The sequence below is a fragment of the Aquarana catesbeiana genome, linkage group LG01 (assembly GCF_042186555.1).
Source record: "Aquarana catesbeiana isolate 2022-GZ linkage group LG01, ASM4218655v1, whole genome shotgun sequence".
Taxonomy (NCBI): Eukaryota; Metazoa; Chordata; class Amphibia; order Anura; family Ranidae; genus Aquarana; species Aquarana catesbeiana.
The window spans coordinates 614,041,529-614,069,451 of NC_133324.1; the positions used below are offsets into that span (position 1 = coordinate 614,041,529).

At 42.2% G+C, this 27,923-nt stretch overlaps 1 protein-coding gene, 1 long non-coding RNA gene and 1 other non-coding gene across 11 annotated transcripts in view; 1 reads left to right on the plus strand and 2 right to left on the minus strand.

The window, feature by feature from the left end:
• Positions 1-27,923, minus strand: part of PTPN13 (protein tyrosine phosphatase non-receptor type 13) — a 457,782-nt gene that overhangs the window by 212,093 nt on the left and 217,766 nt on the right. For all 8 annotated transcript variants that reach the window (XM_073599969.1, XM_073599986.1, XM_073599976.1 and 5 more), the window contains one exon: positions 4,215-4,310. In XM_073599969.1, the coding sequence (XP_073456070.1) occupies positions 4,215-4,310 (96 nt within the window). The remainder of the gene's footprint in view (positions 1-4,214; positions 4,311-27,923) is intronic.
• LOC141108417 (uncharacterized) overlaps positions 3,747-27,923 on the plus strand; it is a 94,030-nt gene continuing 69,853 nt past the window's right edge. The window contains exon 1 of one of the 2 annotated variants that reach the window (XR_012236062.1): positions 3,747-3,844. This is a non-coding gene — a long non-coding RNA (uncharacterized lncRNA). Of the gene's footprint in view, positions 3,849-27,923 lie in introns of both variants that reach the window. The other variant, XR_012236065.1, reaches the window with a different exon arrangement.
• LOC141125152 (5S ribosomal RNA) lies at positions 25,200-25,318 on the minus strand. Its single transcript, XR_012241371.1, has one exon. It is a non-coding gene; the product is annotated as a 5S ribosomal RNA (ribosomal RNA).

The following is a 27,923-nucleotide window of genomic DNA, read 5'->3' on the forward strand; positions in this document are numbered from 1 at the left end:
TATATATGAGGTTTGTTATCTATGCTTCATTCTTACATAGAATACTTAACACTTATCAACAATGTTGGTTATGGCTTTAATGGCAAGAAAACAGCATTTTATTTCACTGCAGAAATGCTTTCACCAAAAATTATGAACCAGACTTCATGGTAAAATCCTGCTAATAAATATGCATTATGGCAACATATCTAAGAGAACAATAAAAATGTGCTTCATAGAAACCAGCTGTCCTAAAAGAAACAGTACTGCTACATGTGCAGTGGAACAGCAAAACTATTCACCAATATTGCAGGGCCTGAATCCAATATCTTTCAGCTCATATCAATAGGAGTCCAGGAGGACCTGACCGCTTGAGCAAACGTCACTGTTATAATCAGTGAACATGCTTTCCTATTAACCACTTGATGTCTGGGAGATCCATTGTTTGCATGTGCAGTCAAACCAAAATCTTAGCAGGAGCTTTAGGCACATGTAACTTGCGCGTTGTCCCTTGGTGGGTACCCACAGCCTCTACAAGGACTTTAACGGACCAAGCAATTATATCTTCTAAACACAGGTTTTAGCATGTTACGTTTTACAGTTTATCTTTAGAAAAGGAGACCTGCAAGTCTCCCAAAACATTTGTGATCGTGGAAGGCTAATGTTGCCTATGTGGCAGTATTACTTCCTTTTATATCATACTAGTCAGTATCAGTAATGGAAAAAAAAGGATAGGGTGGAGGAGGGGCAGATGTCCTCGGTGCAGTGGTGTTACGCGTGTGTGTGTGCTTGTGGGGGGGGGGGCGGGGAGGGGCACAACGCGGTGGGTTTCCGCCACTGCAAGCCGATAGGAGTAGTGACAGCATCGCTACTCCTGTCAGCTTGGCGCTGGAAGGGAGCAGAGAGCTGAAAGGCATTGCAGGCTGTCCTCTCTGCCCCTCCAGCTTCCCCTTTCTACCAGTGCAGCTTTGCTGGATAGACGTCAACACAGGAATGCTGTCAGACGGCGACTGTGCAGGATTTGCTTAACTGCTCCTTTCTATCTCCTCCCTAGAGATTGCTCCTGTCCCTGCAGGAAATCTGGGTAGGGGGAGGGTAAGCAAACCCTACAAAGTCCTGATCTGACAGCCAGTGGTGTCCATAGCACTGGGCACTCAAGGCATGTGCCCTGCATCTCCTGCAGGATGCCCCGGGTCCTCAAAGCCCAAATTCTCCATAACTGCAGCAGACAACATCGCTCTTCGGTGGCTCTCTGTCAAAAGTAGTAAAATTCAGTAGAGGGAATCTTCCTTTGAGCTCCCCCTCAACTTTACGGGTCTGTAATGGGGGGGGGGGGGGGGGGGGGCAGGGTAGTAGTATCAGGGACACACTAGGACGGGGATTAAAAAATGTAAGGGGGAATCGAAGGGAGAGAGAATTGAGGATATGTGCAGGGGGGGGGGGATTTGTAGGAGAAGATTTGTGGCAGGAGGGGGGATTTGGAGGGGAGAGGATTAATGCTAGGAGGGGTGATTAGGGGAAGGAATTCCTGCTGGGAGAGGGGATTTGGGGGTAGGATCTGTGCTAGGAGGGGGAATTAGGGTAGGGAAAAGTTTGTACTAAAAGTTTATTTTTTGGGAGAGGTTGGGTTGAGGATATGTGCTAAGAGGGGAGATTTGTATTGGGAGAGTAAATTTGTGGGGGGGGGGGGATTTGAAAAGGTAAGGGGGATTTTAGCAGCAGGATATTTGTACTGGGAGAGGGAATTTTTGCATTTTTGTGTGGCATCTTCTCCCTGGGAGCTAGATGACCTTGTCCTGGCACTGGCTGCAACACTGTATGGATTTTCTTCTTTTTCATGATTATGCATTAAATTGTTTGTTTATACATTAACTTCATGGGGCTAGAACAAAAAGTACAAAAAATACACCATGTGGTTCTAATAGGTAGTCATTGTAGCTGAAGTTTAGTTCTACACCCTTTGGCTAGGTGCAAGATACATTTTAAGAGCACACCCCTAGAGCACTTTGAACATGGCCAAAAAACTTTCAGAATGCAGAGTTAAAAAAAAAAAAAATTATAACATATAAGCACACATATATAGGTGAATAGTAAAATTAGTCAAAAGGGTATTTTTTTTTTTATTTAAAATTGTAAGCATACCTATTATCTCTGAAAATAGGGCAGACTTGATGGTTCACTTGGTCTTTTTCCTGCCATGCTATGGGAGTCATGGGGCCCCCTCTCCCGCCGCCGATAAAAGTGATCTCGCGGTGAATCCATCACAGAGACCACTATAATCGGAAACCGGACTGCCCGCCAAAGAGGATGATACCAGGGTTATGGCAGCTAGTTGCTGCCATAACAAAGATATCCCTTTTCAAAGTTAGGATGTATATCAGCGTGCAGCAGTCCAGAAGTGGTTAAACAAGCCCTAAGATTGAAATGATTCTAGTATGGTAGCGATCCCTTGCATCTAAGGCCCCATTCACACTTTGAGTAGAAGGAGTGCACATTTCTACTCACAAGAACTTTAGTGTGTTTGGTGACTACACATACACTTTACAACAACCAAAGATTTTTGTGTGATTTAATCGAGTTGTGTGTGTCTGTTGTGTGTGCAAACACTATATACACATTACAAATCATGCCTTCAACAAAGACAATTTGCTTTTTCTCTGTTAAAAGGAATGCAATCAGAGCAGAAAAAAACATGACCATGTGATCAGTCTTAGGCCCCTTTCACACGGACGGACCGTCTATCCGTTTTTCTTCCATCCGTCGACGGACGACAATGCATTCCTATGGGCAAACGGATGACCATCCGTTACCATCAGTTAACCTCCGCTTCCGTTTTTATCTGTTTTTTTTAACGTACAAAGCTACGTCCAGATCCGTCAAAACGGATATTAACTGACGTTAACTGACAATGTCCGTCAACGTCCGATCAGTTAAGATCCGTTTTGAAGAAATTATTCAAAGTTCATACTTTGACAAATAAAAAAACAAAGTGAAAAAACTTTATTTTAAAAGGGTTATGCAGAATAATAAAACTAAAACTGTTTTGAACATATGTGCTTTTGTGTCTTTTTATGCTATCAAAACACAATGAAATACCCAAATTAATGAATTAATAAATTTAAATTTGCACTGCATTATATATATATATATACTGCCATGAAACTTCTCCTGATGGAGATAGAAAGTAGTCAGCAAATTGTTCACGCATGGCAATGTAGGATGGGTGGAGCAAGGCTTTCTGGGTAATTTCCTTAAATGCAAAGAAACTGCTGTAAATGGATGAAAACGGATACAAAAACGGATGAAAAAACGGATGTAAACGTATACCTTAACGGATGAAAACGGATATCAACGGAACAGAAGACGGATGAAAACGGAGATTAACGGAACGGATGACGGATGAAGACGGATGAAGCAACGGATAAGAACTGATACGTTTTTAACGTGGCTAAACTGATGGTGCCTGTGTGAAAGGGGTCTTATATTGGTCTGCCCTTTATAGTTAGAATAGCATATTGTCCAAGAGATGGTTTGTAAGGATACACTTTCTGCTGTACAGCACTCTGTTCACTGCAGAGAGGAATGGAGTGTGATTGGTGAGAGCAGAATTCCAATGCTCTCTTTTTACCACCCACATGAAGGCACAGAAACACCCACAGTAACCCTTGAACCCATCAACATCAACTCCCAGAACTGCTACAAGTGACTCCCATAGCATGGCAGGAAACTACAGAAGCCCAAAGGCTCATGGGACATGTAGTATTAGGACTAGTAAAGAAAGGAAACAGGAAGTCAGAGAACTTCGAAATTCAGCCAGGAGAAGGAGTTACATCACAGACACCAGATCCAGCTGTATACAGCTAAAGTAGGTAAGTTGCACACACACACAAACACACACACACACACAGTGGGGTTGTAATTATTTACATGTACAATGCATCTGTTGATTTGGGGAGCAAAAGCTGAAGTTCTTCTTTAAATATACTGTACATGCATGTTTACATAGCAATTGAATGTGTAAAAAGTAACAGACTTCCACCCACCTAAAACTTTGGCACCCTAAATGATTTTTCCATAAATCTGAGCCTGGTTAAGTATATAAATAATGTTGATGTTTGCAGATTACATAGTTCTGTGAACAGAACTCAGGGGAGTTTGGTTCTTTTAGGATAAGAATTTCCTCAGTAGCACACAAAAATAAAACAAATTACCATTCAGTACTGTAAATATCTTACCTTGTCTAAATTCTGCTTCTGAGGATACAATAGATGGGCTTTCACTAGAAGTACTATAGGCGTCACTGTGAGATGACCTGTGCAATCTTCCAGGCTCTGAAATGGCACATAGGTATTATAAGTGTTATTTCCTGATAAAAACATCCATAGTAAAGGTTGCTCAATAAAATAAATATTTTAAGTCATAAAACCAGGTGCAGAACACAGATATTTTACATTATATACTGTAGCTTAAGAGATCAATGAATCCAAATATTCTGTATATATAAATGTTCAACTACCTAAAATTGCTCACAACTTCTGCAATAAGACTAAAGTTATATGTACATAGCCGGATAGTGGTAACTGAAGTTCTGGGGTTTAATGCACTTTGAGGTGTTGCAGAGACTAACAAGCTATGTAAGCATTATTTCAGGCTGGGGTATCAAACTCCATTTCAGCGCAGAGAGCATCATGGTTGCATTCAAAGGGCCAATTGTATCTAGAAGATATAAATTTATCCAGGTCTTCTTTTTTCTCAGAGAATAGGTGCAGGAGCTCAAACACACCGCCTGTGTCTCAGCTAATGAGGACGGAGGGAGAGACCCTGGAGAGCCGCTGCTCACGTGCAAATCGCTGGCTCAAGACGGGGCTGGGGTAAGTATTGGGGGGGGGGTGGGGGTTAAAAAACCTTCAGCCTTTACAACCACTTTAAAATAATGTTGAAGGCCAAGAATAAAAACATGATATACTGCAGCTTACCAGTAGATATGGTGACTGCATTAGTTCTTTTTTTTGCCTTATTCATGTGCAGATCAGATAGATTGACAATTATAAAAGACATTCATCTATTTGCACATAGATTAATGTTCAAAAGTAATCTATGACAAACCGTAACCCTTGTCCTATTATTAATATTTTAAAACCTATAGTGGATGCTGATTATACTTTACAAGAACTTTGAGCGATGGAAGATCTTACGGATCTTTGGGAGAAGGGCTGTATAGAGCCAGAAGAATCCCTTCCCTTACCCCTTTCCCATTCCCTTCCCTCCAGTTGGATGCTAGTCGAGCTTTCCCCCCCTCCATCCTCGTTTAAATTAAAATCTCAAACTTTTCCTTTGTTGAATACCAACCCCAAGTTATAGGCTTTTGTCCAGCAGACTACTAAAGAAATAGAAAAAATACCTGGTACAAAACTGAATCAAACAATCTTTTCAACTCCCAAAAAAAGCTTTAGCTTCTTTACAAACTAACTCCCAAATTGTGATCAAGCCCACAGATAAGGGTGGTAACCTTGTGATTATGGATGTTTTACAATATGAAGACATGTGTTTACAGATCCTGAGAAATAGAATTTGGTATAGACCCATTACTAAAATTATAATAGATCACTATTGTACGGAATACTACAAGATCATTTACAAAACTTAACAACAGAGAATCATCGATAAAAAACACTTGGAATATTTTGTATACTAAGGAACCAAAAATACCCACTTTTTATGCATTACTGAAGTTACACAAATCCATGACCCAATGCCCCTGGTAGACCTATTATTTCTGGATACGACTGCTTAACAGAAAATGCAAGTAGCATTGTAGATGGGTATTTAAGACCATATGTGATGGCTTTGTCCTCGTATGTAAAAGATACTATAGACCTTCTAAGCAGTATCAAAGGACTTTCCCTTCCTAAGAATGCCTTATTGGTGGCTATAGAGGTTGAAAGTCTATACAATGCGATTCCCCAAAGGGATCAAGGTGACAGCTAGTCACCTGACTGAAAGAGGGCAACCTGCCCATAAATACAATCAATTTATACTCACTGTATTGAAATTTATCTCAACACAAAATGTCTTTATGTTTGGACCCTCCCACTACCTCCAGGTGCAGGGGGTAGTGATGGGGACCAAGTGTGCTCTATCGTATGCCAACCTGTACCTGGAGGGGGTGGGGGAGGGAACTTTTTGCTTGTGAAGACATATCCAATTTACCGACACATGTGATCTCTTGGCATCGATAGATTGATGACATTCTACTTTTTTGGTCAGGTACTAGAGAGGAACAAGATTGGTTTATGGACATCATGTGTAATAACGAAGACGACTTGAAATTTACTATGACCTGTGACCCCTCCAGAATCAGTTTTCTGGATGTTGAGATTTTCCTGAATGAAAATGGATCATTAGGTTTGTCACTCTATAGAAAACCTGCTGGCAAGACTATGCCACCAGTTTGCATCCAGCACTCTTGCTAAAGAGTACACCATATAGTCAGTATCTCCATATTCTCTTTCTCCTTTTGCTCTTTCAAAGTTTGTCTTTATGGACTCAAATCCTATGTAATATGCAATTTGAAGAACCTCAGCTACTACAATATATATCCTCTACACTGTCTCAGATGACTCACTGCTGCTGGCTTGATGCTTTTTTTGACACATTGTCGCTCTGCAGCAGTTATTACCAGTTATAAGTTTAATCACTGTTATGCAATATATAATTTTGAGTTTTCTTCTACGCCTAGTATATTCTAAGTAAGACGCTGTTATGCCCTGCAAAAGGCTATTAATTTTGTGAGGATAGCCATATATTTGGTTCAGAAACCAAATTACCTTTTTTCTTTTTTCTCCTTGTGATTTTAGTCCTTTCTGGCGGACTGTCATATTTTCCTTTTATATTTGGTTCCCTCGCTTAAATTTACATTAGCAATCTATTCTGTAAGTATATTGTTCACCTTGTAACATTATTATTACTTACAACTTTACTGCTTTATATTCTGTTATGGTACTAGAGGGACTTGCGTATAATTATGCATTTGTAGCTTGGTCTTTGTGGGCCCTCTGCAGCCACACGACCTGTCATGTTACTTCTGCGGTGTCTATTAGGCTATGGTTTGGCGATATAGGAGAATTTCCCCGGGTAAGCGATAGAATGGCTGGATATTGCGAATATATTTAAAAAAAACGTATCTTCAGTAATGGTCATTATATATTGTTTTCCTATTTGTTTAAAAATATTTTTTTCTATTATGGCATATGTTTTTTTCTTTGTGAATAGTGATGACCCTTTGATTCTATCCCCTGAGGAAACCCTCTCTGGGAAAAACATGTCAGGATAACATCAAATCATCACCTACTCAGAATATGCCATCTGCGACGCAATAAAATAATTTGCTAACTTTTTATGCTATATATATTTTTAACCATGTATAAATAAAAATTTGTTAAACTTTTAATGACTTCTTGATAATATTTGTGTTAGCACCGCTAAAAATCCCCTAAAAAAACTATCCCGCATATACTTGCTATCCAGGGATGTTGGTGCATATTTTACTAAACCACACTACCTAAATTTTTTGTTCATGCAGCTCTGTGTCCCCTTAATTTCAAATTCTGCCAGTAACACATCCTGGGGAAAAAAAGCTAACTCACCATACTGTCTCTATGATGAAAGAGTGTTATTACCCTAGGACAAGGTTACAGAACACCTTCCTTCTTTTCTCCATGAGCCTGGGTTCACAATGAAGGTGGGTTTGAAATTCCGCCATTTCAACCCCGCATTTCAGTCTGACTTGGGGAGCGATTTCACTATCATCTGTGTAGGTTCCTGCACAAAAGTCTATTGAAATCGCACCCAAAGTCGCCAAAAGTAGTGTAGGAACTATTCTTGGGAATCAGTGCGGCGCTGCAAAGTCGGCGTCGCACCGATTCGGACGGTGCCATTGCTCTATTGAGAAATGCCCCCCGTTGGGTCTGCGCATGCGCAGTAACAAACATCACTCCAGCTGATATGTTGATCAGCATACTTTGTGGTGACGAAACCCATAGGGTGAGTGACGTACTGACATCACCACGCCTCTGCCACGTCCCACTTTTGCACGGGCGTGTGTGCCTTTTATCTTATTTTAATTGCTGGTCGGCTTGTTTTGCTATACGATTGAGTCTTATGTGCTGACCAATCTTTTTACATAAATAAATCCTCTGTTTTTACCGATGACGAGTTTTTTTTTTTTTTCCTTTTTGGGTTGCATACCTTTATCGAGATCGTGTTCCTACCCCGGGTCCAACAGCAAGTCCCCTAAGTGGTGAGTGTTGGCAATTACTGACACATGTGGACCAGCATCCTATTTTGGCTGGGATTTGAGGAACGTTCCATCTACAAGCTCCTAGCCATAGTGGGAGATCGTAGTACCCAGGTTGGGTGACAAGCTAATCTAGCTTGTATAGCTGGTAAGCCTTTATTCTGTGTGGTGGTGGATTCACAGTCCGTGTCCCCTGAAGATTTGCCACAGGGTGTTGCTTTGTTTCATCAGTCTTTCATCATTTACGATATGGACTGCATCCACATCCATCTGTGCAATATTTGTTTAATTACTTTTTTATGGTCCAAGTTTATAATGCATATATAATTTGGTATCACTTTTTTCAATGTCCGACCATAGGTGGACAATATTTTTTTTTGCACTTGTCACTGTGTTTGTGATATATGCGCTTGGTGTGTTTTTTCACAGGTTATTTGCAATCACTCAGTCTTTAGCGTAGCTTCTTCTTTTCTATTGGAAAATACATTCTATTGGAAAATACATTCATACCAATGTCAGTAGTTTTCTAATTCTATGTACATACATGTTAATAAATGCATATTGATGCACACAAAGGATATCCACTTCAAATGAGGACATGATGGGCGTTAATTCTTTTAACGGTTTAATGTTTTGTCTTATTGTAGTTTTTTGCTGGGTTTTAGGAAAGCATTTATAAAGAAATTTTGTAACCATAACTGTCAGGTAATGCATAGGTTAAATTATTCTTTATGCAGTGCTACCCCCGCAGAAGCCGCTAGTGAATATGGTTATCTCCCACCCTTAACAGCCAGGCACATGAATTTTCTATCCACTCGAGAAAAAATAGGATTTTTATATCAGCTTACCTGTAAAATCCTTTTCTTTTGAAGTACATCACGGGACACAGAGCCATAGTAATCACTATGTGGGTTATAGGCCACCTTCAGGTGCTGGACACTGGCACACCCTAAACAGTTAGTTGCCTCCCTATATAACCCCTCCCATACCGGGAGTAACTCAGTTTTGTAGCAAAGCAATACACGTATATACTAGAAAGAGGGGCAGGACCTCTGTGTCCCGTGATGTACTTCAAAAGAGAAGGATTTTACAGGTAAGCTGTTATAAAAATCCTATTTTCTTTAATCGTACATCATCGGACACAGAGCCATAGTAATCACTATGTGGGATGTCCCATAGCAATGCCAACTGAGGGGAGGGAGACACAACAGAATTAGGGCAACATGAGACTAGAGGAGTTATACCGCTGCCTGCAGCACACTAAGCCCAAAGGCGATATCCTCATGCCTTTTTACATTCACCTGATAGAAATTGGTAAATGAATGAATTGAAGACCAAGTTGCGGCCTTGCTTATTTGAGCCATGGAGGCTTAGTGATGCACTGCCCACAGAGCACTAACAGCCCTAGAGGAGTGCGTTTTGATTTGAGAGGGCGGAATCTACCTCTTCAAACCATAAGCTTGAACGATTACTTGTTGAATCCATTTAGAAATAGTAGATTTCGATACTGCCTGTCCTCTTTTAGGACCTTCAGGCAATACGAACAAAACATCCGTTTTCCGAATCTGATCAGTTGCCATTAAGTAGACTTTGACTGCTCTCACCACATCAAGAGATTGTAGCGATTTTTCTTCCATATAACAGGGTTCTGGAAAAAAATGAAGGTAGAACAATATCCTGGTTTAGATTAAAACCTGATACTACCTTCGGTAAAAAGTTAGGATGAGGACTACCTTATCCTTGTGAATAATAATAATATGGCTCTTTCCAAGAAAGAGCAGCCAACTCTGATACCCTTCTTGCAGAAGATATGGTTACCAGAAAAAACTAGTTTCCTTGTCAAAAAAAGGACCAAGGGAATATGTCGTATCGGCTCAAAAAAAGCTGTTTTTGTAATGCCGACAGAACTAAATTCAAGTCCATAGGGTTCAGGGGTGACCTAACTGGAGGATTAAGCCGCATTACTCCCTGAATAAAGCTACGAAACAGAGAATGCGAAGCAAGTGGTCACTGAAAAAAGATACCGATAAGGCCGTAACTTGTCCTTTGAAAGTACTCAAGGCCAGCTTTATTTCTAACTCCAACTGCAGAAGGTCAAGGATTCTACTTATGACCTATTTCCTGGGGTGCCAACCCCTGGTTTCATACCAGGAGACATATGCTTTCCAGACTCCATAATATATGATTATGGAGGCAGGCTTCCTTGCATTAACCAAGGTAGATACCACTGAAACTGACAGCCCACGTTTCCTCAGAATGTGGGTCTGGATAGCCAAACCATTAAATTTAGAGCTTGAAAGGCAAGATGGAATACTGGACTTTGCGAGAGAAGGTCTGGACGTGGTGGTAGGGTCCATGGGGTCCCCTCCCGCCAACCTTACGATCTCTACATACCAAGATCTTCTGGGCCACAAGAATCACCGGCTTCCCTTCCTGCTTGATCGTGCAAAGAAGTCGTGGATGCAGGCAAAAGGAGGGAATGCATAAAATAGTAAAACTGATTCCACTGGAACACCAAGTCACCTGTTCCGCATGCTAGCGGATCCTTTGTTCTTAACACAAAGTTGACAATCTCTTTGTTGAACCTGGACGTAAACAGATCTACGTCTGGAATCCCCCATCTTTGACCTATTGTCAGAAGATATCGGGGTGAAGGAACCATTCTACCGTGAACAACTGCTGGCGATTCAAATAGACCACCTGCCAATTTTCTATTCCTAGGATGAAAAACTGCCAATAGGCAAGGTACATTGTTTTTTACCCAAGATAGGATATTGCCGCGTACACACAAGCAGACTTTTCGACCGTACTGGCCCGACGGTCTATCCGACGGACTTCTGACGGACTTTCCTAACAAACAGACTTGCCTACACACGATCACACCAAAGTCCGACAGATTCGTACGTGATGACGTACGACCGGACTAAAATGAGGAAGTTGATAGCCAGTAGCCAATAGCTGCCCTAGCGTCGGTTTAGACCATCGGACTAGCATACAGACGAGCGGATTTTTCGACCGGACTCGAGTCCGTCGGAAAGATTTGAAACATGCTTTATTTCTAGGTCCGTCTGACTTTTGGGGAAAAAACGTCCGCTTGAGCCCACACACGATCGAACTGTCCGACGGAGTCCGGTCTGCCGGACCAAGTCTGCTGGAAAGTCCGCTCGTGTGTACGCGGCATTAGATTCACCTCTCTCTCGGCCGCACAACTTCTTGTGCAACCTTGGTGATTAACATAGGGCACTGCTATGGCATTGTCAGATTGGATCCTGACAGGACAGCTCCGCAAATGAAACGTCCAGGCCCTCAGGACCAAGGACTGCCCGAATCTGTAGAATGTTGATGGGCAAGGTCATTTCTGATCTGGACCACTTCTCTTGTACAGTTATCTCTTTCAGGACTGCTCCCCAACCTAAAAAAGGTTGGCGTATGTTGTTACCACTTCCCAGGTAACTGTAGGAAGGATCTCTCTCTTTGCAGTTTTTTTTGGTTTTTAACCATAAATTGAGGCTCCGGCGCACCTTTGGAGTCAGACACATTGGAAAATCTAGAGCTTGAACCCTCTTGTTTCAAGCCGATAAGATACCGTTTTGCAGCAGTCTCGAATGAAACTGAGCATAAGAAACAGCCTCGAATGAAGCCACCATCTTTCCCTCATGCAAGCTGAATAGAAGGATTCATCTTGCCTCGACCACGTTAATCAGTTCCTTTATGGCGCTGATCCTTGCCTGGGGCAAGAATACCCTTTTCTGGATGTATCTATGAACAGACCCATGTATTTTAATCTCCTTAATGGTTTTAACCACTTATGCCCCGGACCATTTGGCTGGCTAAAGACCAGAGCACTTTTTGCGATTCGGCACTGCGTCGCCTTAACTGACAATTGCGCGGTCGTGCGACGTGGCTCCCAAACAAAATTGACATCCTATTTTTCCCACAAATACAGCTTTCTTTTGGTGGTATTTGATCACTTCTGCAGTTTTTAATTTTTGCGCTATAAACAAAAAAATAGTGACAATTTTGAAAAAAAAAAAGCATTTTTTTTTTTACTTTTTGCTATAATAAATATCCCCAAAAAATAAATAAAAACATTTTTTTCCTCAGTTTAGGCAGATACATATTCTTCTACATATTTTTGGTAAAAAAATAATCGCAATAAGCGTTTATTGATTGGTTTGCGCAAAAGTTATAGCGTCTACATAATAGGGGATAGTTTATGGCATTTTTATTGATAATTTTTTTTTTACTAGTAGTGGCGGCGATCAGCGATTTTTATCTTGACTGCGATATTATGGCAGACACGTCGGACAATTTTGGCGCGATTTTGGGACCATTCACATTTATACAACGATCAGTGCGATTAAAAATGCATTGATTACTGTGTAAATGTGACTGGCAGTGAAGTTGTTAACCACTAGGTGGTGCTGTAGGGGTTAAGTGTGTCCTAGGGAGTGATTCTAACTGTGGGGGGGCTGTGTATGACACTGCACTGATCACCGCTCCCGATTACAGGGAGCTGTGATCAGTGAGTGTCATTAGGCAGAACAAGCATCTCCCCGTTCTTCCTCACCGTGAGATGATCGCAGGTATCCCCGCGAAGATCGAGTCCACGGGACCCGCGATCATGGTCACGGAGCTCTCGATGGGCTCGCGCACGCCTGCAAGCAGCCTCTCAAAGGGGAACGTACAGGTATGTTAATCTGCCTGTACATGCCCTTCTGCAGCAGTATATCTGCGTGAGGCAGTCGAGAAGCGGTTTAGGAATATTTCTCTAGGTTGAGAATTAAACCTAGGTATTTCAGGTAGTTGAATGTGGTGACCATACTTTGGTCTAAGCGGGCTACCGACTGGTCCATCAAGAGCCGATCATTTGGTAAACTATAATCGTTATACCTTGGGCCCTTAGTCTGGCTAAAGGAGGAGCCAAAACCTTTGTAAACACTCAAGGTGCAGTAGCTAGACCGAAAGCAGAGCTACAACCTGAAAATGAAGATTTTTTTTACCGTAAAAAATAAACATTTCTATTGAGCGGGGAAATATGCCCATGGAGGTATGCACCCTTGACGTTGATTGACGTAAAGAGTTCTCCTCCTTGTAAGATGGAGACAACTGATTGGATTGACTCCATGTGAAAAAGAGTGGATATTCAGGAACCGGTTTAGATTCCTGAGATCCAGAATGGGTTTGACATCTCAATTCGATTTTGCCATGAAAAAAGGTTTGAAGAAAACCTGACCAGCATGACCACTCTTTGCTAAAGTATGGTCCAATGGTAGAAGAGAGACTTCTTTTTCTCTGGATCTTAGGAACGTTTGATCTGAGAAAACGAGGAGATGGGAACTCTTTAAACCACAGATTGTACTCTACAGCTGTTGAAGAAGCAACAACATTCTTTCTGCCAGACCCTTGAGAACTGCAGAAGTCTTTACCCCGAGCAAACGGGGGCGCCCCCTCAAAGAGGCTTTAGTATCTTGTTTGTAGGTTTCTTTTGTCCCTGAGGATTCTCCAGTGCCAGGGGCATCAGCCTGCAGGCAGCCGTCGTGACTGCCTGGAGGCTGATGCCCCTGGCACTGGAGAAGGAGCATGTTTAAATGAAATACATTTACTCCTTTTTTTAAATGGCAAAAGGGTACCTTGCCACTAGAAATTCTTTGGATGAATTATCCAAGATACCCAAACAGCTGTTCACCGCAAAGGAAGGAAAACCAGCCAGGAGTTTTTTTTTTTTTATATGACGCTTTGGCTGATTTTTTAACCATAGTATTCTATACAGATGTACCAGCCAAGCGAAAGGCCTGAAGATAGAATCTCTCATAGCATCTATTGCCAACATAAAGCTACTAGGAGCTTGCCAGGACCTGGGCCTGCTGAACAGGGATAACTTTGAGCACCAGTTTAAAACTGGTCCCTCAAGGATTTGACATATACCAATTACTGTTACCACAGGCTGATACACTCAACCTGTCAGGAAAACAATATGTTTTTTTAATAGGAATTTCAACTCTTTATCCGTTGGATCCCTAAGTATTTGAGCACTGTCTGCCGGACAAGTCAAACTTTAATCAGAAGATATAGCAGCGTCATTTGCTGGTATCTTCCACCATTAGAAAGTTTTTTCCTCCATAGGATAAAGTGTGAAAAACCTTTTAGGAGGGAAAAAATGCTTATCTGGGTGATCCCACTCAGAATACATAAACTTTCCCCAACAATGAATGGACAGGAAAGGCATGTGCAGCTTTGAGGAGGCGTTAGCGAACCCAAAACAAGAAGAGAACACTCAGTTAAGGGTAGCATAAAATGTGGAGAGGACCAATTCAGTAAGAAATTGCACCCACAATGTGAAGCTGATCTTCCGCATATGACCCCTCAGAAGAGGAGTCATCAGTCTGTTCATGGTCCTCTGAGAGAAAACATCTTCTCCCGCCCCCAGATCCTCAGTTTGAGGGTCCTAGGGAAATGGAATGGAATCTGTAGCATTTTATCCCAATCTGAGATGCGATTAAAGTCACTAACCTTTTTCCCATCATATCATGGCTGAGAAAAAACCTTAAGAAATATAGGCAGGGGCTGCAATGTTGTAAACAGTTGCAAACATTCCATGGCCCCTGAAGGCTCACTCTGACCAGCCACCTCCTCTCAGGGGAGGATGCCATTGCAGAGATAAGTTTTAGGCTTTCAGAGCTTGAGGGAGATCCCTTTAGCCCTCTTTTGGGGTGTTTCTAGCCCCCCTTCCGACCATAGTCCGATGCACAAAAGCAGAGGTACTACCAGAAGGATCGCATCCATTGCTTGAGCAATAGTCCAGCCACTGCCGCTGCTATTAATGCACAGCCTGATGCGAATAATAAATGTGTCAAAATAGGAATGCCTGTAAATAGGAATGCCTGTGTCACCAAACCTCTTTTATGCCCCTCTTTTTTCGTGTCCCTGCGACAACTTACAGCCAGCATAAATGTAGTTTTTTTTAAAACACACTTCCACGCTGAACTTTAGAAGACGGCAACGCCGAGCTAAGCCCCGCCCCCTCCTCGCATTGCGCCCCCCTTCTCTTTTTTAAAAAAAAAAAGCTTTCCTGCGCCATCGCGGGCCTCCGATCCGACGGGATCGGCTTGTGTATGAGGGAGGGATGTGAGGTGGTAACATGAGAGCCTCCACCGTGCAGGGGCGGTGGAAGAAAATGGCATAGCCAATCATTTTAGCTTTCCCCTGTGAAGAGGGGGAGAGCTTAGCCCAGGTGGGGGGTGTCTGGTGGAAGCAAACCCCCCCCCCCAAACTCACTGGAGGTCTGAGTTGCTCGCTGTATGAAAAGAGCCTGTTTCTTCCTGACACAGCGTGAACTCTGAGGAAAGCATAAGAAGGTACGTGATCCATACAGCCCCCAGTGGCGAAACTTAGGCATGACAACATTTATTTATTTATTTTTTGAAAAAGACATTTCATAAGAAAAATTAAAACATTTCTTAGAAAAACTCCACTTTTCCTGCCGCAGGGTTTTCTGTGGTAAAACCAACAGACCCAATCTTCACGGTGGGTTCCGTTAAACCTTCAGGAACTGGGGACCCTTGGGGAACCCACGCTTCTGGACCTGTAATAGCATCCCGCCAGTAAAACTTTATGGCTTAAAATACCAAAGTACTGGATCCCAGGGTTCAGCTTTCTAAAAAGAGAAGTGTTACAGGCAAAACCTTGTTTCTTCTATCACGAGGCCTGGGTACCATTCAATTTGGCCTAAGACACTTTGAATGGATCCAGCTGCATAGCTAGCCCCAGCAAGGATTGCTCCAGTGGAGCTCAGCACAGCTCATCTTCACTCGTGACCAACACCTTCGACAGTGTTGAAAAAACTGAGTTACTCCCGGTATGGGAGGGGTTATATAGGGAGGCACCTTCCTGTGTAGGGTGTGCCAGTGTCCAGCACCTGAAGGTGACCTATAACCCACATAGTGAATACTATGGCTCTGTGTCCCGTGATGTACGATTAAAGAAAGCAGTCCTTGCGGCTTTGTTTTGTTTTTTTACTTGGGGGAATTAAACGTGGATGGGGAAGGGTTGTTATGGGATGCCCATTTGACCAGTAGGAAACTCTTCAGGGACACAAACTATATACATCCGGTACATACATACTTCTCTTCTACCTCCAGCACAGAATTGCTTGTGGAAATACAACTCCCAAGATCAGCTAGCACTGACTGATGATCCAACAAAATCTCAGTTAGATCCTTGTGAATGCCCTTTGCAGGCAGGGACCGCGGGTCCCTTTGGTAGTGCAGCAAAAATAGAGGACCATCCATCTCAGACTGCCTGCACCCAGTCCCTTCAGACATGCCTCTCAGTCCTCTGACTACAACACTCACCAGCCCTCTTGGCTGTCTTTCTCCCTGGAAATTTGCCTGGCAGTGTCGTCCTGCTGTCCTCTCCTTACTCCCGTGCCTCCTGGTCAGGATCCCTGTGTGTCATGAAGAGGGGTCCCTTCTGCACCCCCCAAAACTAGGGGGCTACGCTCAAAGGCCCCTGACAGCCTAACACTCCAACTTCCACCCAAACCTCACACTGCCCCAAGCTGGGCTGACCCTGCGTATTTGAGGTTGCCTGCCCCCTGCCAACCCATCCGATTGGGATTGGTCAGGCCCTCACAACACTCCAGCTAGCTCCTCCAAGACCTCTCCCAACTGCTTCTGGAACCTTCTCCAAGTTTCCAGCAAGCAGGGAGGAGTCCCCAGAGAAGCTGCTGCCGAGGTTAACACACAGGCTTGGCTGCCAGCCAAGCCTGACAATTTACCTAACAAAAATCACTTAGCACTCTAGCCAGGGGTGCTGCATTTATGATAAAGGCAATTATGGGTGTTGAGCCAATATCCAATTTTATGTTTTGATTTAATGTCTGTGGAAACTAAGTTAAATCATGTAGTGTTCTCTGTAGGAACACTCCAAAACCTTACTCTTGCAGTATCTTTTATGTGTTTTAAATGAAGACTGTGATAATAAAATAACTTAAAGCAGAACTAAACCCATCAACTTAACAGTTTCCAAAAACAGTTACATTCAAGGCATGCTGAGAATAACTGTCACAGTGGCTTGTGCTCTCAACCAAGCTGTCAAACGACTTGTTTCATAACTGATCACATGTGCAGCACTACAGCGACTACAGATCAAACAGAGGCTAAGATGACAATTTCCTTGGCTGTAAATGATAGAAAGATTATTCTCTTAAATCGGAAATAAACCTATGTTGTGCCTATCACTAACTGCTCATTACTGTCATGTACACCATCCATGTCACTTGTTCGAGTACTCCATGGACCAGAAAGATACTGTATGAATATCACCCTTTGAATGATTCTGTATTCCCAGTGACCTGCATGAAGTAAGTTTTCATTGTGACACACACTGTATTTGTGTAAACAAGCCCTGGAGGGACATCTTTACTATTTCCATAATGCACATTTGTATCAGCATCCACAATCTTGGAAAAGATCACACAAACACTCATTACATTTTCTAGATCAATAGCCTCAGGAAAGGAATCTTTCAAAAACCAATGGAAACTTAACTATCATATGTCTCTTGTTCTACACAATATTCTTATTACTGTCAAGAACATACAGTATTACAGAGGAAAGACAACAAGAACATAGACAGGCCTCGTTGTTTTGTTTATACATAGAGAGGAGTGAAAGATTAAAACCTTTAAAAATTTGTTAATGTCACACTGACAAAGGGGAATTTAAAAAATTGACAATCTCTAACTACTAGAATTAACGAGTATGGAGCATCTAAAATATCAGCTGGAACAAGTGGATATACACATAAATTTACCTAGGTGTAGATACTGCTTTCAATTTTTTTCGAAGGCATGCGATACACCCACAGTGAATGGAGGAGGTAGAAACCGAGCCTGCAGCCTATAAAGATGCACAACTGGAAAAAGAGGGCACCCAATAGTGTGTGAAAAGAAGGGTCCTGGACTAGAGCTGCACGATTCTGGCTAAAATGAGAATCATGATTTTTTTGCTTAGAAGGTAGATCACGATTCTCTCACTATTCTCACGGCGTAACATCATCTTTCACATTAAAACAAAAAAAATTGGGCTAACTTTACTGTTTCATTTTTTTATTAATTAAAGTGTATTTTTTCCCCAAAAAATTGCGTTTGAAAGACCGCTGGGCAAATACAGTGTGACATAAAATTATTTCAGCAATTGACATTTTATTCCTTAGGGTCTCTGCTAATATATATATATATATATATATATATATATATATATATATATATATAAATAAAATGTTTGGAGTTCCAAGTAATTTTCTAGCAAAAAATATTGGATTTTAACTTAAGAAACAAGTGTCAGAAAAAGATTTAGACTTTAAGTGGTTAAACTTCCTGCATTTACAGGTTGTAAAAAAAATTGGCAGATTGCCTGGATTTTTTCTTTACACACAGAATTTTATCCCTTTGATCTAAGAAGGAAGAGTTTGTTAGAATGTTTCATGTTAAAAACTTGGCAGACTGTCCGAATGTTTTCTTTTGATAGCTGAGTGAGCAGATAAGTCTCTCCACCTAATAAAATGAGAGATATTCCTGCGCTACCCGATTGGAAAAAGAAAGGAAGGAAAGGCAAGAAAGATGAAAGCTGTAGAGATCGTATGCGACTCGACAGCTGCACGCACCAGAAGAGGGCCAGGCATAAACCCAAAATAAACAGAAAATGAAAGAGGGAAAGGTGCTGCACTAACCATGAACAAAGGACTGCTATAGATCTCTGTATGTGGTCAATTACTATGTGCTAATCGCCCATAACACATAAAATCGCATAATAAAATAAAATCGCATGATAAAATAAATTCGCATAGGTTAGTGTTTATTGCTAAAAACCTAGTGAGATGTAACAATGTTGTGATAATCCAAACAGATAATGTAAAAGCGTCTTCATGTAAATAATAAAACGTGAATATATCTATAAACCATTTGATTCATATGAACAGGATAGTATTCTAATCAGTAGTGCAAAAAACAAATAATATAAAGTGCTGGTGCTCAGGTGACCTGAATATATCTATTCAGACAAATTATTTCCAGAACATGAAATAGAACAAATAAGAATACAAATAAATACTGCAGTGATCAGTGACAAATAATAATATAATGACCCAACAGTGATGATTTTAAAATTCTGTGCTAATCTACAAAAATAATAAATGACATGCCAGTAAATCCAGCAAATAAAGTGCAAATGTCTTATAAGTCATAAATGTCTTTGAGCACTTTTTCTGTGCACCCTTATAAGACATTTGCACTTTATTTGCTTGATTTACTGGCATGTCAATTATTATTTTTGTAGATTAGCACAGAATTTTAAAATCATCACTGTTGGGTCATTATATTATTATTTGTCACTGATCACTGCAGTATTTATTTGTATTCTTATTTGTTCTATTTCATGTTCTGGAAATAATTTGTCTGAATAGATATATTCAGGTCACCTGAGCACCAGCACTTTATATTATTTGTTTTTTGCACTACTGATTAGAATACTATCCTGTTCATATGAATCAAATGGTTTATAGATATATTCACGTTTTATTATGCACATGAAGACGCTTTTACATTATCTGTTTGGATTATCACAACATTGTTACATCTCACTAGGTTTTTAGCAATCAACACTAACCTACGCGAATTTATTTTATCATGCGATTTTATTTGTTATGGGCGATTAGCACATAGTAATTGACCACATACAGAGATCAATAGCAGTCCTTTGTTCATGGTTAGCGCAGCACCTTTCCCTCTTTCAAGTCCCTCCACCTGTTATATGAAAGAATCGGCAAACTCTGCAATAGAGATCGTCAGGGGGGTTAAATCGAGATCACGATTTTTTTAAACGATTAATTGTGCAGCTCTATCCTGGACTCTGCTTAAAATAAATTAAGTGTAAAAGTGGACAATATAGACTGAGTCTATGATGAAAAATATGCTACAAAAAGTGTAGATGGTGACTTAACACACACTCTCACCTGTCCCACGATCCAGCTGCCTGATCCCGCCTAGGCGGCCCAAAAGGAGGTGGGAGCGGGGTACCTGTCAAAACTAGGCACCTGCTCCCCACCCAATAGAAGGATAGAAGGGGGTGAGGAGTGCTTAAAGCGGAGTTTCCACTTTTGGGTGGAATGCCACTTTAAAGTGAAACTAATAATAATAATATACAGGTTGCACATCTAAGTATCTCAAGAACATTTACTTGGAATAATGTAGCAACAACAATAGTTCTATATATGTGTATATGACCTGGAAAATGTCAATTGTAACTTAATTGTATTTATATTTAGTGTATATCAAATGAGATTAAAGCGGGGATCCACCCACACCGCTAAAAAAAAAAAAAAAAAAATATTAAAAGCCAGCAGCTACAAATACTGCAGCTGCTGACTTTTAATACATGGCCACTTACCTGTCCCAGGGTCCAGCGATGTCGGCAGGGGACGCCGAGAACCCTCTCGGTTCTCGGCAGCTGCCGCCGCCATCCTAGGTGAGGGAATCAGGAAGTGAAGCGTTGCGGCTTCACTTCCCGGTTCCCTACTGTGCATGCGCGAGTCGCGCTGCACATCCCTAGTGGTCCCCGCTCTCTCCTGGGAGCTGTGTGATTCCCAGGAGACAGCGCGGAGGGACGGGAAGTGGCGTAGACTCCCATGGGAGTCTATGCCGGAAGTGGGTGCAATTACCTGTCTTAGACAGGTATCTGCACCCCCCTCTCCCCTGAAAGGTGCCAAATGTGACACCGGAGGGGGGGGGGTTCCGAAAAGCGGAAGTTCCATTTTTGTGTGGAACTCCGCTTTAAGCTTATTCTGGATACCATCATGTCTGTGCATCCCATGAAAGCCTTAGGGCCCTTCTTCTACTCTTTTTTTTTTAGTATGAGACAGAAATTCTGTCACTACTGTCCCCCTCTTATTTCCATTGGTTGCTGCCGTTTTCATCCCAGAACAACATTAGACTAGCAGTGTGCACATGTCCACTTTGTGCTCTAGCGGATGTCTACACAAAAATTGCAGATGCTAGTCTCGGAGGATATCATCCTCACACTGCAACAGGCGAGTAGGAAGTAACAATCGGAGAACATTTCCAGTTATACCTCCCAGAACATAAACACTATGGCACCAGTAAGATCGCCATGATAGAGGTAAGCAGAAACATCATCTTCACTTCAATTACACATATCAGCCGCAAAGATAGATATTGATCTGTACTCCAATATGCTATGGTATGGACCTACGTATATGTTATACTCTATCAATGCATTTTCAGGTATAGAATATCTTTACTCCATCTGGCTGACATCTGCACTGTCTATAGGGATTTTCAGTGATTCTAATGTTTGCTACATCACATAGTGGGGGCTAGGTGTAATTTTCCGTCTATCACTTGAGCCCCACCCCTCTACTGGAGTCTCTTGGAGTGGGCGGGGGCCCTGAGCTTTCTTGGGATGTGTCTATTGAGTGCACACGTGTACAGTGGGGACGGAAAGTATTCAGACCCCCTTAAATGTTTCACTCTTTGTTATATTACAGCCATTTGCTAAAATCATTTAAGTTCATTTTTTCCCTCATTAATGTACACACAGCACCCCATATTGACAGAAAAACACAGAATTGTTGACATTTTTGCAGATTTATTGAAAAAGAAAAACTGAAATATCATATGGTCCTAAGTATTCAGACCCTTTGCTCAGTATTTAGTAGAAGCACCCTTTTGATCTAATACAGCCATGAGTCTTTTTGGGAAAGATGCAACAAGTTTTTCACGCCTGGATTTGGGGATCCTCTGCCATTCCTCCTTGCAGATCCTCTCCAGTTCTGTCAGGTTGGATGGTAAACGTTGGTGGACAGCCATTTTTAGGTCTCTCCAGAGATGCTCAATTGGGTTTAAGTCAGGGCTCTGGCTGGGCCATTCAAGAACAGTCACGGAGTTGTTGTGAAGCCACTCCGTTATTTTAGCTGTGTGCTTAGGGTCATTGTCTTGTTGGAAGGTAAACCTTCGGCCCAGTCTGGGGTCCTGAGCACTCTGGAGAAGGTTTTCATCCAGGATATCCCTGTGCTTGGCCGTATTCATCTTTCCCTCGATTGCAACCAGTTGTCCTGTCCCTGCAGCTGAAAAACACCCCCACAGCATGATGCTGCCACCACCATGCTTCACTGTTGGGACTGTATTGGACAGGTGATGAGCAGTGCCTGGTTTTCTTCACACATACATCTTAGAATTATGGCCAAAAAATTCTATCTTGGTCTCATTAGACCAGAGAATCTTATTTCTCACCATCTTGGAGTCCTTCAGGTGTTTCTTAGCAAACTCCATGCGGGCTTTCATGTGTTTTGCACTGAGGAGAGGCTTCCGTCGGGCCACTCTGCCATAAAGCCCCGACTTGTGGAGGGCTGCAGTGATGGTTGATGTTCTACAACTTTCTTCCATCTCCTGACTGCATCTCTGGAGCTCAGCCACAGTGATCTTTGGGTTCTTCTTTACCTCTCTCACCAAGGCTCTTCTTCCCCGATAGCTCAGTTTGGCCAGAAGGCCAGCTCTAGGAAGGGTTGTGGTCATCCCAAACATCTTCCATTTAAGGATTATGGAGACCACTGTGCTCTTAGGAACCTTAAGGGCAGCAGAAATTTTTTTGTAACCTTGGCCAGATCTGTGCCTTGACACAATTCTGTCTCTGAGCTCTTCAGGCAGTTCCTTTGACCTCATGATTCTCATTTGCTCTGACATGCACTGTGAGCTGTAAGGTCTTATATAGACAGTTGTGTGGCTTTCCTAATTAAGTCCAATCAGTATAATCAAACACAGCTGGACTCAAATGAAGGTGTAGAACCATCTCAAAGATGATCATAAGAAATGGACAGCACCTGAGTTAAATATATGAGTGTCACAGCAAAGGGTCTGAATACTTAGGACCATGTGATATATCAGTTTTTCTTTTTGAATAAATCTGCAAAAATGTCAACAATTCTGTGTTTTTCTGTCAATATGGGGTGGTGTGTGTACATTAATGAGGAAAAAAAATGAACTTAAATGATTTTAGCAAATGGCTGCAATATAACAAAGAGTGAAAAATTTAAGGGGGTCTGAATACTTTCCGTCCCCACTGTATATAACGAGCTGAAGAAGCTACTACTGCTAGGCTCCGAGGAAGAAGGTATCCCTTCGAAACGCATCAGCCAGCAGCGGTCCTGATGTTCTCTCCTTCACCATCTGGGGACTGTCGATACCTAGACCGATTGCCACAGCTAGGTGGCTTATATTAAGCAAATTTTCTTCACGTTTGTGGGTAGCTTTTTATCTGTCAATAAATTTACTAAGGATAATGCACAAGGCCGGTGCGCCCTCTTTTCTTTACTCTTCTTGACTGCTAGGAAACGCCTATCCTGGAGGGCAGCAAGGCCTAAGAAATTATTCTTTGAACACTAGATCACCCGGACATCACACTTTTATGCAAGAGTATTTGTTTGCTGCTATAAAGTGAAACTAAGCCTGCCTATTTTTCACAGTCAAAATACTGCCATCTTAGCCTCTGTTTGCCATAGTGCTGCACATTTGATCAGTTACGACACCAGCCATTTGATGGTTTGGCATTTCGGTTGAGAACACAAGCAAATGTGACCATTAGTATTCACAGAATGCCTTGAATGTAACGGTTTTGGGAAACTAGTCAATTGATGGGATAGGACCCTTTTAACACAAGACCCCTCCCCTTTGGAAAGGGGGGGCTGCTTGGGGATTCCTCCATCCACCTACTTTGTGTGGATGGAGAAAATCACAAACACAATATGTGAATTTTGCTCTGCCTTGCAATCTGTCTTTTCTTAGCTGCAAATACAGCCAAAGTACACAATGAAGTTTCTAAAGCCTAGTACACACCAATGAAGTTTCTAAAGCCTAGTACACACCATTAGTTTTTTTTTTTCAACCTGCTGGGTTGAACGAAAAAAACCTCCAGTTGGAGCTGCTGTACTCAATATACACAAAATATAGCAGTGCAGCGCTCAATACAGGTCAGATGTATACACATAAAATGTACATATTAAACGTACATAAATAAAACACATGAGGCAAAGTCCCAAAAAGTATATCTTAGTCCGAGGAGATCAAAAGCTGCCCACTTGCAGAAGGGGGATCCCTCAGTTGGCAAGGAAAGGGTGCAGTGATAGGATAAGATTGTATTCGTTGTATCACCACCAATGTGAACCTCCACCAAGGGTCTAGGCTGCTCACCTTATTGAGTGGACCTTCTGCGTTTACAGCAAGGTCACTCATGCATTCCCTTCCACAGGGTAGATTATGGAGATAGGGGTCCACAGGCTGCATCCCAAATTCAGTCTCATCGGTTGATATATATCATGTTAAAAACAAAAATAACAGGACATAGTGCTCTCCATATGAAAAGGTATAAAATTTATTAAATAAGAAAAATATTACTCACAAAGCAAGCACTGTTTCCCAGTGCAGGAGTATACAGCATAAAATGAACCAGATGGGTGGCTGTACTGACATCACAGAGCCCCTAGCACGTGTATCGTCCGTGTGGACTTCCTCAGCGAATCTGATTGGGGGCCCGTGTGTCAGCTCTTATATCTAATCCTGGTTCCACATACAGTTCATGGTGATACTGGAAACCCCGCCCACTCTCCAATAATACACAGGTGAGTGGACTTAACTACTAAGTAGTAGAGAATCAGGAGTGGCTACAAATCTAATAGGGCACAAGCAATCTAAATACACTGATAACTTACTGATAGGCAGCCACCATTCCTCCCATGTTATGAGCTAAAGCATTTCCAGGTCAAATCCTCATCTTCCAATAGCAGTGAACACTGCTGTGTCCTGAAAGACAGCCCGCCCCCATTTCCGGGTCAAAAAAAGAAAAAAGATTTAAGCCTACGGCACCTGGTATTCCCAGGCGGTCTCCCATCTAGGTACTAACCAGGCCCCACCCTGCTTAGCTTCCGAGATCAGACAAGATCGGGCGTTTTCAGGGTGATGTGGCTGTAGGCAAATCCATCACGTTCAATGGCAGCTAACGCTGCTGCGTCCTGGGAAGATGCCCGCCCTCTAAAGGGGCGTTCGTATGGAGACGGGGATGGGGGGAGGGAGCACAACAAACAAACCGCCCCTTTCATACACGTCGCTCACAGACTAAGTGAACTGAAACAGGGAGCGCAGACGCAATGCGCGCTCCGCCCCTCCCTTCCACGTCACCCCCTGGACAGATCAAGATACAAACTCCAGTCTCCTTGGCAACGACATGAAATCGCTCCCAAGAGCGCCTCCTTCATTCCTCTGGCCTGTCAGCGTGGGTAATAACAACATCCACCCACAATGGCAAGCAGGCTAACATAAAATTAGCAACTAATCATAGACATAGGGAGCAGAAACAAGGCTAAGGTTAATAAAAAAATAATTATAATAAAGTAAAAATTATTATAAAAATAATGTAATATAGTTATAAATCTAAGATGAGGGAGTCTACTCAAAAAGTACCTATGGGGATACCCCAAAGAGGCTATAATTGAAGCATATGGGGGAAGTTCATAAAGTCACCCCCCTCCCTTATGGCAGAATCCATCCTAAGGTGTCCTACACACTCTTCCAGATGGGGAATGTGTAACAAAAACAAATGCTATTCCCAGTTGTCACCAGAGGGATATACGAAAAGTGAAATGGAAAAAGTCAAACAAAATACATATCGCCACCCCATGTAATACCGTGTAGGACCTACAGGGGTTAAAAATATGAATATAAATTTGATAGAAAAATTATAATAAAAAGACATTAGTACAACCAACTCATCTGTACACAAATACAATTAGAATGTATACATATACCACAAACAAATATACATTATGGACCAATATTCTAAATGGTAAGGGGCTAGAAACCAACATAAACTAACGGTCTGAAATAAAACGATTAAGGTCAAACTCAACGTTCAACCCTAAAGGGACCCCAACCTTTGTCTCAAATACCCAAAAAGATTCTCGACGACTGAGCTGCCGTATGAAATTCCCACCCCTCCAATGCTTCGTTACCTTCTCTATTCCCCAGAACTTCAGCCCCACAGGGCTGCGGTTATGGAAAAGTCGGAAGTGCTTTGAGACATTGTGTGTGCGGAGTCCTCGTTTAATGTTGTTAACATGTTCTCCGACTCTTACATGGAGGGGCCTAGAAGTCCTACCCACATATTGGTAGCCACACTCACATTGCAACATATACACCACCCCGGCAGTGTTGTACGTCATCAAATACTTGATTTTGTAGTTTTTACCCGTGGCAAAAGCCACAAATTCCTTCCTCTCCTTTAAATTGTTACAGTGTCCACAGGCATAAAAGCCATTAAGGAAGCCAAGCATTCTATTCACCGGGTAAACCGGGGGATCTATCACCCCTGGCGCAAGTCTATCTCTAAGAGAAGGAGCTCTTTTGTAAATAAACAATGGTCGGTCTGGGAGGACCGGACCCAAGGTTCTGTCAAGTTTTAAAATGGGCCAATGTTTCTGTACTATCTTTTCAAATTGCTTGTGCTGAATATTAAAATCAAGGATCATCCTGATCTGTTTAGGCTCACCCTGGGCTACTCTAGGGGCATTTGACACCAGTACCTTCCTATCAAGAGTCACAACATTATCCAATTCTTGGACTAGCTTATTTTTAGAATAACCCTTCTCGGTGAACCTAGAGATAAGAGTCTGTGACTGTGATAGAAAATCCCCCACCTCTGTGCAATTCCGCCTGAGGCGAATAAACTGTCCTCTAGGGATATTGCAAAGCCACTTACTGTGGTGGCAGCTTTCAACAGGGATAAATGCGTTTCGGTCAGTAGCCTTAAAATGGGTGACCATATTGATGCGGTCACCCCTTTTTGACAATTCAAGATCCAAAAATACTGCCCTCTCTGTACGGATATTCCACGAGAGGACTATATTTTTGTTATTGTCGTTAAGCCTGGATACAAACGCGTCCAGACTATCTCTGTCCCCTTCCCAGACCATGATAAGGTCATCAATATACCTCTGGTAGCAGATCAGTTCCGAGGTTTGTTCTTATAGACTGCCTTCTCCTCCCAGTGAGCCATAAACAGATTGGCAACACTGGGAGCGAAGTTGTGGGAGGTGCTGTACTAACCGATGTAACCAATCCGATGTTAGTACAGTGATCTCCCCCTGATAAACTATTTTGTGTTCTGACAGGGGGACAACATGGGGCGACCGCCCCCCCCCCCCCCCCCAGAACACTCCGGTTGGTGTTCTCAGCCATTAGATAGGAGCGCTGATCGGGACCCGGTGGGCCGCTGGTTTTTTCCGCATTCATGGCTGGCTTCTGTCGGACCAGCTGCTATACACATGGGCCGAATGTTGGCCGGTTTCTATTGAATCGGCTGATGTAGCCCATGTGTAGTAGGCTTTAGACTTCCATCACGTAAAGTAGCTGTAGGACAATCATTTTCTTCACCATTTCATGTGGTATACTAGGCATGGTTTTCGGCACTTCTGCTTCAACAAGGCTGTAAGAAGAGCTGTGGGAGTTAGGTATATGTGATTGTTTAAAGTATAACTAAAAGGTAAAACATGGTTTGTTTTTTAGATTTGGATAGAGTGGAGA